The sequence below is a fragment of the Erpetoichthys calabaricus genome, chromosome 17, assembly GCF_900747795.2.
Source record: "Erpetoichthys calabaricus chromosome 17, fErpCal1.3, whole genome shotgun sequence".
Taxonomy (NCBI): domain Eukaryota; kingdom Metazoa; phylum Chordata; class Cladistia; order Polypteriformes; family Polypteridae; genus Erpetoichthys; species Erpetoichthys calabaricus.
The window spans coordinates 91,476,252-91,489,214 of record NC_041410.2 but is presented as its reverse complement, the minus strand read 5'-3'; the positions used below and the strand labels follow the sequence as shown (position 1 = coordinate 91,489,214).

Genomic DNA, 12,963 nt, shown 5'->3' with positions numbered 1-12,963 from the left:
CTGGCACCAGCTTTGGTCCTCCTCAGCCTACTTCAAAGAAGTGTTGCTCACTTGCAGGGTAACATGTTTTTGGTTTGGTCTGTGTAGCTTTCTTAATGGCAAAGGAGTGGGGGGGGGGGGGGGGGGCGTTAATTGCTTTCAATTTCTACAGGATGGCGTAGCAGTTAGCAGCTGCAAGAAGGGCACACGTACGTCAGTAATCTGAAATACAGCAAATCGATCCGAATAACTGAGGGCGTCTGCAGCTGTGGGTTTATAAAAGAAAGGCGTCTGCGCTGTCGTCTCGGCCCTGCCGCTCTTCCTTGTAAGTGTGTGTGCAGTGCAGTAGAGTCGATAAATTGGCTGGCTGACGTTTCATTCCTTTAAAGGTGCACCCCATCCAGCTAATAACCCAATAAAGGGTTTTGTAACAGATGCTGACCCTTTACAGGTGGCGGGGATGTTGTAAAGCGCAGCAAGGTCCACTTGTATGACCTGTTCAATGGGGCAAAAATAAACGGTAAAGGGGTTAACAGAAAAGGGTTCAATATGTATTCATTTTACAGTTTGCTCCCGCAGCTTCATTTTTGTTCCAAGTCTTTATCGAAGTGTGAGTGAGTGTGCGCGTCTAATGTGGAGGTGGGGTGGGTGTTTTATGAATTGAGGGTCTGTGAATGATCTTATCGGCTGGGTGTGTGTGTGTGAGGGAGTGTTCATATAAATGAAGAAACTGCTGTATTTATGTTAGTTTATTCACTCTGATTAAATAAAGATGCACATTTTATATGCTTTTTTTTCCTTTGCTCATGGGTATCTTTGGCCAAAATCTAAATCTTTCTCAATCCGGTGGTATTTTTTTTTTAGTGTGTGTGTGTGTGTGTGTGCGCGCGCGCGCGCCCCAAGTCGGTAATATTAGACTGATGCCACACGGTTTTCTCGTCTATCCTTCCAGGTTGTATTCACACAGAGCTACAACAGCCAGGAGGACCCCCATGCAGTTTGGGGCTCGTCCGCTTTAAAACACTCGCGTCCCATGTAAGCCAGAGGTGTTGGGTGTGGCGCAGCTGCATGCGTGTTTGGACTGTGGATTCGCACCGGAGTCCCGGAAGAAGCTGCAGGCAAACCTGAAAGTGTGAAAGCGCGTCCGTGGCGGACAGTCGAGTACTTTCTTGCGCGTGAATGTGGTCGGGATCATCGCGTTTATGAGGGAGCTCAGAGGTCTTTATTTGCCATGTAAGTGGAACGGTTTATGCAGGTTCATGTGATGGCCATGCTGGGGAAAAATTAAAAGGTAGCACGATATTGCGGACAACTTCTGGAAGCACTTTTGTTTTTTTTAAAAAAGTTTGTGTTCAACCACACACAATTTCTGTCGAGCTGCATGATAAGACTTGGATCACTGGGAACTCATTTCTAGTTGAAATTTTGTTTCTTGTTCTTAAAGGAAATTTGTTGTGAAAAATCTGAGGACGGTCTCTTTTTATGTTCTACAAGTCGGTGTTAAAACCTGCTTATACTGTGCTTAAAGGGCTTAGGGGAGGAGTTATCCGACTCAAGTAAACCGGGTGACAACAGCTCGCAATCCAATTGGCCGGCCGGCGGAGGTCTACAGCAGGACTCGTCTCATATATACAGTATTCAGGTTTACATCTCTTATTCATCTGTTACAGGGGACACGGGTGTTAGCGTATTTAAAGAAGAAGCCGGCTGAGGATCTGCAAGACGTTTCGTTTTTCACGCACACACACTGATGTCGACCACCTCCTCTTTGGCAGTTGTGCATCAGAATTGTTTTTCTGTCCCCATTTAGATACAGTTCGCCCTCTTCTGTCAAGACCATAATTGACACCTTTGTTGGCAGTCTGTCAGGTTCGAGTAGCCTTCATTCTGCACCAAAAACAATAAGCAGTAAATCTGAGATGTTTCTTCAGAGACCGGTTACATTTTGGACTTTTTTTTTTTTTTTTTTTTAAACTTCGAACTGAACTTTTCTGAATTGCCAGTACATTTTTATAGGGCGGCGGAGTGGTGACGCTGAGGCAGGGTTGCCGGTTTGAATCCCGTAAACGCCATAAGTGATTCCGCTCTGTTGGGCCCTTGAGCGAGCTCGGCCTTCAAACTGCAAGTGCTCCTCTTGTGTATGACGTTAACCTGCATCGAGACCTACAAGCAGGTCCTCCAACTTACCGGGAGAACTTGGTGGTTGATGGCAGGACTGGCACTCCAGCCACCATAAATAAAACTGTGTGGTGCTGAGGTGTTGCACGATTGTGCCAGGGTCCTGATTTGGGATCCTGAGTTGGCTTGTCCTGTGTTGTGTGCGGCAATGATCTGTTATTAGAGTAGACTCCCAACCTCAGTACCTTGTAACCCGAGTGAACAGAATAACTGGTGTCAGGGGTGCCAATGCAGCGCAGTGGCGTAGCTAGGAGGGGGGCGGCATCATTGGCCAAAATCTAAATCTTTCTCAATCTGGTAGTCTCCCTTTTTTTGTGTGTGTGCGCGCCCCAAGCCGGTAATATTAGACTGATGCCACACGGTTTTCTCGCCTATCCTTCCAGGTCGTATTCACACACAGCTACAACAGCCAGGAGGACCCCCATGCAGTTTGACATATGACTCAGGCGCCGCCGAGAGTGGCAGCCTTTTCAGTAGCTTCGTGTACGACTTATTTTTCTACTTTTATTTTTCTCTTTTTTTTATTGGTCATTCCTATCACTTTATTTTATGTGGATTCGTTCCCTGGACACACTTACTTTTACTACTTTTGTGAATTTCCCCTTGGGATTAATAAAGTATCTATCTCTGAATTTTTAATCTTGCCTACTACACTATCTATCTATCTATCTATCTATCTATCTATCTATCTATCTATCTATCTATCTATCTATCTATCTATCTATCTATCTATCTATCTATCTATCTATCTGGGGCTCGTCCGCTTTAAAACACTCGCGTCCCATTTAAACCAGAGGTGCTGGGTGTGGCGCAGCTGCATGTGTGTTTGGACTGTGGAATCGCACCGGAGTCCCGGAAGCAGCTGCAGGCAAACCTGAAAGTGTGAAAGCGCGTCCGTGGCGGACAGTCGAGTACTTTCTTGCGCGTGAATGTGGTCGGGATCATCGCGTTTATGAGGGAACTCAGAGGTCTTTAAAAAAAGCTCAATACAATTCGTCTGTAAGCAGCACGGTTGAGAAAAATATCATTCATGATTGAAAAAAGTAAAATTCTCTAATTGTTATCCACAACTGCTTCCAAAAATAATTTTCAGACTGTCCTCCTGTGACGGTATCAGACACCACAGTTGAAATTTATGAGGCAACAACAAAAATAAACATTACACAGATTATTTTTAGGAAGATAAACAAGTAATTTATAATTTCGCTTCGTTATCAATCCTAATGCGTTCTTTCTCTGCGCAGAAAACCTCCCCACCTATCACTTGTACGCTACACCGGTTCTGGTTTTCGCAGCGTAACTATATTAAACTAATAATTAGAACACAGTTATCAGTGAGTCTATACTATATTCTTGTCTAGTTTTACTTATAAATAATTGTATGTGAAAAATTATTGCTGTTTCTCTATATAAATCTATGCAAAATTTATCTTCATTTTTCTGTCATTTTAATTTTCTATTTAAATAGGTTAACATATTCAGATTTGTTGGAGGGCGGCAAATTGAGGCCCCGCCCCGCCCTGAGCGGCACGTACTCTTAGCTACGCCCCTGACGCAGTGACAAAGGTTTCTCTAATAACCACTTGGCATTTAAATGGGACAATTAAGGATAAGCTGACTGAGTTGACCACTAGGACACGGAGGGAAGGGCTCCTGAAAATGGGGCTTTGCAGTTCATTGTCAAGTCAATTTTATTTATAGAGCATATTGAAAAACAGACGTTGACCAAAATGCAGTACAGCTACCATAAACGCCAAATTCTAACAGTGTATACTATATACTGTATATGTTATTGACAATGTGTGGAAAGCCGGTGTTGTATAGAATGCCTAGGTGACTGCCACAGATCAATTATTTCTCAAACCTTTTTTTTCTTTCCCCGTTTACGTTTTCTTTACATTAAATTTTGGCTTAAATGAACAGCTGTGACTATCTGGGATTGGAGTCTGACTTTCTGCATTCGCTCATTTTGTGATTTCCAGTCGACTCCTTTTAAAGGGTAACTTGGGGGTCTTTATCAAGTTGAAGTTGTGTCTTCACAATGGCAGTTCTTTGTATATTTGCCCCCCCCCCCCCCCCCTGAAATTGTCTTCTAAAGTGAAGCTTTAATTTATTTTACAAATCCCTTGTCTGTTCTTGTAGCTGACAGTGGTGCAAATGGACACACAGGTGAATGAAAAAGCCTTAAAATGAACACATTTGGTAAGTTTTTTTTTTTTTTTCTTCAAACCAAAAATGTTATCAAGTATTGATCTACACATATTGCAAAACAACATATCCATATCCTTCTAAGGAAGATAAAACTCAAAGCAAAACATTGTAACACTGTGTACAATCTTTGGTTTGTCTTATAATGGCTGATGCTTTTAAGATGATGCCACAATTTATCTTATTAAATATTTAGACATCCACCTTAATAACAGGATAAATGTGTCTGTGTCTGCCCAGTCTGTCATTCCCATAAATGGCACATCTAACATTTAGTAAAAGTAGTAAAACGCATGACATCTGTCATTCCAAAGTCTCACAAGCATTCGTACTGCTTTTACGAATCCCATGCAAAATGGCATACAACAGGAACACCTGCATCACATGGTGCATTGCAGACATTAAAGCTGATGTCTACATTAATTACAAATAATTTAACCCATTTTAGAGGGGCAGCACAGCTAGCAATATAATAAAAGCACAAGTTTCAGTGGGTCTGTGTGTCCATCTGATTGTGATGTGCCACCTTTTGGAATGGCAGACATAGCAAACACTTTTTGCAAATCCCATACAAAACAGCATATAACATTCCAACAGATGGTGCATCACAAATATTAACAGTGCTTTTATGAACCCCATGGCACATGCCAGAAACGGGCATTTGTCATTCCAACAGATGGTGCATCACACATATTAACACTGCTTTTATGAACCCCATGGCACATGCCAGAAATGGGCATTTGTCATTCCAACAGATGGTGCATCACATATATTAACAGTGCTTTTATGAGCCCCATGGCAAATACCAGAAACATATGCATTTGTCACTCCAACAGATGGTGCCTCACAAATATTAATATAGCTTTTATGAACCCCATACCAAATGGCATATAACAGAGAAATTCATTACATGGGACAGTGCAAATGTTAACACTGAGGTCTACATAAATTACATAGGTTTCAGCCCATCTTAGATGGGTAATACAGCTAGTACTATAATAAAAGGATAAGTGTCTGTCCAGTTGCTATTTCTCTGTTATTCCAACACATGGTGCATCACAAACCTTCACACTGCTTTTTCAAATCCTATACCAAATGGCACATAACAGACAACATGTGCATTGCATGGTGCTCTGTAAATGTTAACTCTTGACATCTACGTTGATTACAGGTAGCACTGATAGTGGAATAACTTTTTTATATTTTTAAACATTTGTATTCCTGCTCATATTTACTCAGTACATGACACACAAAGGGGCGGCACAGTAGTGTGCTGCCTCTCAATAAGGAGACCAAAGTTTGTGGCCTATGTGCTCCTTACCTGGACATTGCAGTTTCTCTCTGTGCTTGTGTGCCACACACTCCCACAAGGACATGTGGGTTAGGTGAACTAGCATTTGTAAATTTGGGTGTGTGGTTACCCAGCAATGGAGTGGCGCCCCGTCCAGGAGTTATGTCTGACCTTTGCTGCCCGCTGTCCTGGGTAACGGCGGGGGTTGAGGGGTGGGGCTTAGCAAAGAGATGGGTGATGCTTAAAATACCTTTTCATACTGAGAGAAAAGTAGTTTGGAACAACTTAATTATTTTTGTATGTGTATCCATCTTAAACAGGTTTATACGCAAATTATTTGAGTACATAGGAATTAAAATCGTTTAAAATGTAAGAGAGGCTAATTCACCTTAGTCACTGAAGTGTGTGAAGCTACCGAAGTTTAACCAGAGATGACAACTCAAAAGCTGTTTGCAAATTGTTGCATCATCATCATCATCATCATCATCTTTATTTATTCATTCACGACAGGTTTGTTTTCAGATTGATATGCTACTATTATTTGAGCTGGTGGGGTACTTCTGTGTAATAGAAAGCTTCAGCTAAGGGTCCAGTGGTGCGTTTTCGGAGAGGCCCAAAGCACGAGTGTTAATGTGCGATGTAAAGCGACTACACCTCCTCGGATTTGAATGTCCTCCTCGTTCTCCGTGGGTTCGAGCTAACGGTCTTATTACACCTGTGCGGAGAATGCAGTTTGACGGGTGTTGGCGAAACTTTAGTCCGAAACGTTTTAGCGGTGGGGAAGCCGCCATAACCCGAGCGGCGGACTTTTGCGAGATGCGTCAGGTTTAATTACTGCGCATTTTTAAAATCTTTTCTTTTCCCATATGCATGTGTTATATTCCACTTTTTGACAGTTTAAAAAGTAACTTGCTGAGTCACGGCCAAATCTGGTCTGAATCAAGCAAATTTAAGGGGGTGGGGGCGGTAACACGCTGCTTGGCCGCTGATTGGTCCCTTGTTTATCAAAGAGGCGGGGCGGAGCGCAAGTTGAATGGCTGATGTTTTCAAACACCTGGAACTTGAAGCTGCTCTTTCTAACTCTTCTTTCTCTTCAAACCGGTCCGGAATCCTGCCGATCCTGCGCCATGTCCTTCATTAAAGTGGACGAGAAGTCCGATTTCCCCATTCAGAACTTGCCCTACGGCGTGTTTTCCACACCGGATAACGTAAGTAATCACTGGAAGTGTAATCCTTTGCGAGTTGTGCAGGTCGGGAACGGTCGGCTGGAATGCTATAAGATAATAAATGAAGAGAGACGAGATTCGCTTCATTGTTTTGAACTGCAGCGAAGGCGTGTGCACCTTTGATCCCTTCGAAGAATGAAGGGGGATACCAGCAAGAAGTCGGCATTCGTTAATATTCGGAATGGATTCCTTCTAGAAGGATTCCGGATCCAATTGTTGCGCCGTTACTCCAGTCTTAAATTGTAATATCCTTATCATTCCCAAATTAAATTGTAATATCCTTATCATTCCCAAATCCTGTTAATCCACTTCACTGGCACTTTTAAGGCCAGGACAGGGCATTAGACCACTCACTTATCTTTGTTGGCTAATTTGGCATCGCCAGTTGGCCAAACCCGCACGGCTGTGAGGATGTGGCAGGGAAGCCCAAGCGGACGCGGCAACGATTGGGTGTATCGGTGACGCAGCAGCTCTACTCAATATTCGTTTATTAACGTTTAGCATTTGTAATAACGGAAATAGTAATGCATAGCCGGGACCTGCGTGGAACAGCACCGATTTCACGGACACGGGAGCAAATCGAAGTGGAATGGAATGAAAAGCCCAGGTGCACTCGAGGCTAACTTGCAGGGCCCACCAAATAAGCCTTGTTTCGTTTTCCTCCGCTTTCGACTTTATTTAATTAAAAAAGGCTCGTCAAGAGAAACCACGAGCAAGAGCGGAGTAAAGAACACCAAAAAAATCAAAGTCCAAAGTAGACGTCTGACCCAATTCTTGCGAAAGACGGGACGATCAAACAGTTTCTTATCTTAACTTTTATCAGGTCGTCCTACCGTTAGAATGTGTTAGATTTACTCTGGCTGAAAATATTACGTTTGTTAAAAAAGGAAGTTTTATATTTGATGATGATTTATATAAAAATCATGCGAATGGAGCTTCATTATCAGCCAATACGGCTTGTTTGTCAAGTTGCTTCAGTTGCGCGGTGTTGGAGCCAGCAGCGAAGGTGGAACTTTGGGGACCCCCACATAATATAAAGGAAAATTAAATATAAAGACGTAAAGAGAATACGTTTCATAAAATGTACTCATAATTAACTGCATATAGTTTCTTTGAAAAGTTTTTTTTAACATCGTATATTTAATTTTTGTGTAATAGAATAATAATAAAAATAATTCATTACAGAATAACACTTTAAATATATTACTGTCTTATTTATAAATAGGCCCATTAGAATGAAAACACTTCGTAAAATATTTGTAGTTTATTAATTTAACTGAATTGGCATTTAATGAATTTTTAGGGGGCGGCACGGTGGCGCAGTGGGTAGCGCTGCTGCCTCGCAGTTGGGAGACCTGGGGACCCGGGTTCGCTTCCCGGGTCCTCCCTGCGTGGAGTTTGCATGTTCTCCCCGTGTCTGCGTGGGTTTCCTCCGGGCGCTCCGGTTTCCTCCCACAGTCCAAAGACATGCAGGTTAGGTGAATTGGCGATTCTAAATTGGCCCTAGTGTGTGCTTGGTGTGTGGGTGTGTTTGTGTGTGTCCTGCGGTGGGTTGGCACCCTGCCCTGGATTGGTTCCCTGCCTTGTGCCCTGTGTTGGCTGGGATTGGCTCCAGCGGACCCCCGTGACCCTGTGTTCGGATTCAGCGGGTTGGAAAATGGATGGATGGATGGATGAATTTTTAGGTACCTCAGGAGAGAAGTAAATACTTTATTGTTTTAGACTGGTAGCATAGCTAGTATCATAATAAGATGAGTGAAAATCTATTTAAGAAAATCTAATTAACGTCAACCTCGGCGTTAAAGTCTGCAGTGCTCCATGAAATGCATATGTCTCTTTTATACACCATTTCATATAGGATTTATAAAGGTCGAGTAAATGTTTGTGATGCGCCATCTGTTGGAAAGAGAAATGCAATGCTTAAGTCTCCATTGTATGCTATTAAGCATGGGATGTGTCAAAGCAGTGTTAATGTTTGCAATGTGCCATCTGTTGGAATGACAACTGCAACACATAGGTCTATGTTAAAATGTCTTTTGGTATGGGATTTGTAAAAGCAGTGTTAATGTTTGTGATGTGCCATCTGTTGGAATGACAACTGCAATGCATAGGTCTCTATTACATGTCATTTGGTATGGGATGTGTCAAAGCAGTGTTAATGTTTGCAATGTGCCATCTGTTGGAATGACAACTGCAACACATAGGTCTATGTTAAAATGTCTTTTGGTATGGGATTTGTAAAAGCAGTCTTAATGTCTGTGATGTGCCATCTGTTGGAATGACAACTGCAAAGCACAGGTCTCTGTTACATGTCATTTGGTATGGGATTTGTAAAAGCAGTCTTAATGTTTGTGAAGTGCTATCTGTTTAAATGTCAAATGCAATCATCTTAGTGATGATGACCTTCCCTTCCTTGTCCAGAGCTCACAAGCCTTCAGAAACACAAATGGTCTCTTTTGAGTACATAATGTGGACATTATCATCATACCTCTGTGACTCAGGATGTGGTTGTCCCCCTTGAGCTTACTATCAGTCATGCCATTTACATGCATGTGTAATGTCAGTACCCACTCGGTCCTCCAGCCAGATTTGAACTCAACATTACACTTTATGACAGCCCTACCTGAACCTTTTGTGCAAACACACAACCCACAGTATTTTCATTTGAGGGGTACATTAGCTGACTGTAAAGAGAATATGATGAAAATTCTTCATTCTTCTGCACAGAGTCATTACGCGTTGTGTCTTTGCTACCAGATTAAGCACATTACGTTAAGCTCCTCAGTATGTAGCGCAGATCAGGTAGTGACCAGGAGAACCCCCCGAAGTATGTAACGCCGATCCCTCGCATCACAAGCTCGGTGGGTGTCAGTTAGTCTTCGTGATAGGAGTTTGGGAGATGTAGAGAGAGAGATGAAGAACACGGAGTATGATTTCATCTCAGGGAGGCTTTGGTACTTTGACCATTTTGGATCACATTTTTAGCCACAATAATCCATCCAGCATCCATCCAACACACTTAAAAGACCATCACACCCCTCAAAACTAGTTCAGTTTCCCTTAACCCCATTGCAGAGTTTGCAGAAATTCTGCACTTGTGCTAAACTCGAAGGTGAAGCGACTTCAGTGGAGTTCTCTCCTCGCTAGCTGTAGATACAATGAATAAATTCCCAGGTAGCGTAGTAGGTAGGATTTCTCCAAGGATGCTGAGAACTCAACTTGATGTTACTGGAATAGGAATCTGAGGATCCACGTTGTTCTCATCAAAATGTATTTTTAGGCCCTCACGATACTTGGGAAGGCTCAATCCATGTCTTCGTATTGACGAAGTGCTACAAGATTGAGGAGGGCGCCGTACAAACAGGTCAGTGACGTTCAGGGAGACTTCTCTAACCTCATCCTTCTCTCCTGGTCTTCTTTCAGCCCCGGCATCGGATTGGCATTGCCATAGGAGATCAAATTTTGGACCTAAGCGTGATCAAAACTCTCTTCACTGGACCTTTGCTCTCGCAGCACCAGGATGTCTTTGACAAGGTTGGTTGACCCACACGTTTGCTGCTAATTTCAGACCAGGGTTTCTTAAATAAATAACAAACGGCTTCTGGAGGTTGCTCCGGTTTGATTTGGTGCAGACGCTCAAGCTGATCTGTTCCTTTGTAATGGTTCAAATGATCTTAATTCATTCATTCTTGTCATGGCACCTGAGACACCAGTAAGGATTTCACCGTACTCTGTCCAGCTACAGTATTTTGAATGAAAGGTAGAGGGGGGGCTTATCTGTCTGACCGAATGTCCCTTCAGGATTGTGTTCCACGTCTTGTTGTTGCTTCTACATCAAAATGAATTATTTGGAGATGACTGAAGGGATCATTCTCTCTCTCTCTCTTTTTTTTAGCCTACACTTAATGCCTTTATGGGCCTCGGCCATGCAGCATGGAGTGAGGTAAGAAGCGTCCTTCAAAAGCTGCTCTCTGCTGACGAGCCCACCCTGAGAGATGACATCAGTCTTAGGAGCAGGTACGTTCTTCTCAAAAGGCTTCCAAGAAATGCCGACCTAGAGTCTTCAAAATCGTATTTTGAGTTGTTTTTTGGGGGTAGCGCACCTTAGGACGCCGCATGCTGCTGACCCCTCTGTTGTCAAGGGTCTTTTTTGCATTTGTGGACCACCCCCCTGCTTTAATCAACCCACTGACGTTCTAGAGGAACATTCTCCATGTTGAATGACGTTGTTCCCTTTTACAACATTGTGGACTTTTTCCAGAGTTGTCGCTCCACCCTGTCTGTCCACACTTCTCCAGAGAGCCCCCTGCTTACTCCATCTTCTCTTTCTCTTTTCTTACCCGTTGCCACCACTAGAACTTCCAGTTCCAAGAACAACTGGCAGATGGCGAGGTGGGCCTTTTAAGTTCATACGTGGAACTGCTTCCGTGGGAGTCCCAGTTATCATATCTGGGATGAGGATAGGGGTAGTGAACTCCATGGATTGTCCTGTCAGAACTTCTAGTTCTTCTAGTAGCCCCAGATGTCCTTGCAATCCTGTATTAGATAATAAACCTCCATGCTGCCACCTGATTGCGAGTAGGGTGTATTCAGACCCCTTTGTTGCTAAAATCATTTACATGAACTTCTTTCCACATCAGTAATATCCCAGAACGACAAAGTGAAAGGAGGACGTTAAAACTTTATTTCATTTCATTAAAAATCCTTAAATCTCAAATTGACGCAAGTAATCGGACCCTTTGCTTTGACACTTGAAATCTGGCTCAGGTGAATCCCATTCTGTTGATCCTCATTGAGATGTTTGGAGTCCACCTGTGGTCGATTCCATTGATTGGACTGATTAGGTAAGGCCCACACACACCTGTCTATGGGTGGTCCCACAGCTGAACCAAAACCAAGCCATGAATGTTGAAGGAGTTACCCGCAGAGCTTAGAGATGGGATTGAGTCGAGACTCGGATCTGGTGAAGGCTACAACGAAACTCCTAAAGCAGTGAAGCTTCCCAAGTGGCACAGTGGCCTCCATAATCCATAGATGGAAGAAGTGTGCAAAATCCATACCACTTCTTTGAACCTGTCTGCCCAGCTGAACCACAATCATAGAAGAAGGGTATTGGCAAGAGTGGTGACTAAGAACCAGATGGTCTCTTAGGTTGAGTTTCAGAGAACCTGTGTGAAGATGGGAGAAACTTCCAGAAGGACAACCAACACTGTATTACTCCACTAATTCTGGCTTTATGGCAGAGTGGCCAGACAACCATACTGAAGGAATCAATAGTGGACGGCGTAGGCACACTTTAACTCATTCAAGTGTCCTACCTGGCAAACATGGACACAAGGGGTGACCAGGCTACCACTCTAACCCAGGACTCGATCATGGAAGCGTGCTTGGAGTTTACAAAAAAAGGCAAGGAAAAGAACGGAAGGGTTCTGAAAACTTCTGATGGCACTAGAAGGAAAAAAAATCCATCCATCTATTTCAGAGGTCAACCTGTCTTGGCAATGCCAGACACAATGAAGGAACGAACCCTTGGACACTCTGGAGAAAATTATCTATCTATCTATCTATCTATCTATCTATCTATCTATCTATCTATCTATCTATCTATCTATCTATCTATCTATCTATCTATCTATCTATCTATCTATCTATCTATCTATCTATCTATCTATCTATCTATCTATCTATCTGTAATATAGTGCCTTTCATTATCTATCTATCTATCTCTCTCTCTCTCTCTCTCTCTCTCTCTCTCTCTCTCTCTCTCTCTCTCTCTGGTAATGCCTTCCTTGTTAATCTAAATGTTTTATCTTGCCTACTACGCTATCTATCTATCTGAATTTTTAATTTTGCCTACTACACTATCTAATCTAATAGGTTCAAAGTGTCAAAGGCTTGTGTGTGGTGCCAACCTGTGACAGGGCACAATCTCACACACACACACACCCCCTTTCTACCCCGTCTTTGATCAGCCCAACTTGCCCATCTCTTTAATACCCGTAGACAATAGTTAAATTTTAAAACTCACAGATGATGACCAGTTTGGCATTCAAGCCCAACCTACAACAGCATTGGTGATGG

At 42.9% G+C, this 12,963-nt stretch overlaps 1 protein-coding gene across 1 annotated transcript in view; it reads left to right on the top strand.

The window, feature by feature from the left end:
• Positions 1-6,675: 6,675 nt before the first annotated feature.
• Positions 6,676-12,963, top strand: part of fah (fumarylacetoacetate hydrolase (fumarylacetoacetase)) — a 40,410-nt gene continuing 34,122 nt past the window's right edge. Inside the window, exons 1-3 of the mRNA XM_028822664.2 lie at positions 6,676-6,864; positions 10,306-10,416; positions 10,778-10,899. Coding sequence (XP_028678497.2) covers positions 6,697-6,864; positions 10,306-10,416; positions 10,778-10,899 — 401 coding nt within the window. The 5' untranslated portion in view covers positions 6,676-6,696. The remainder of the gene's footprint in view (positions 6,865-10,305; positions 10,417-10,777; positions 10,900-12,963) is intronic.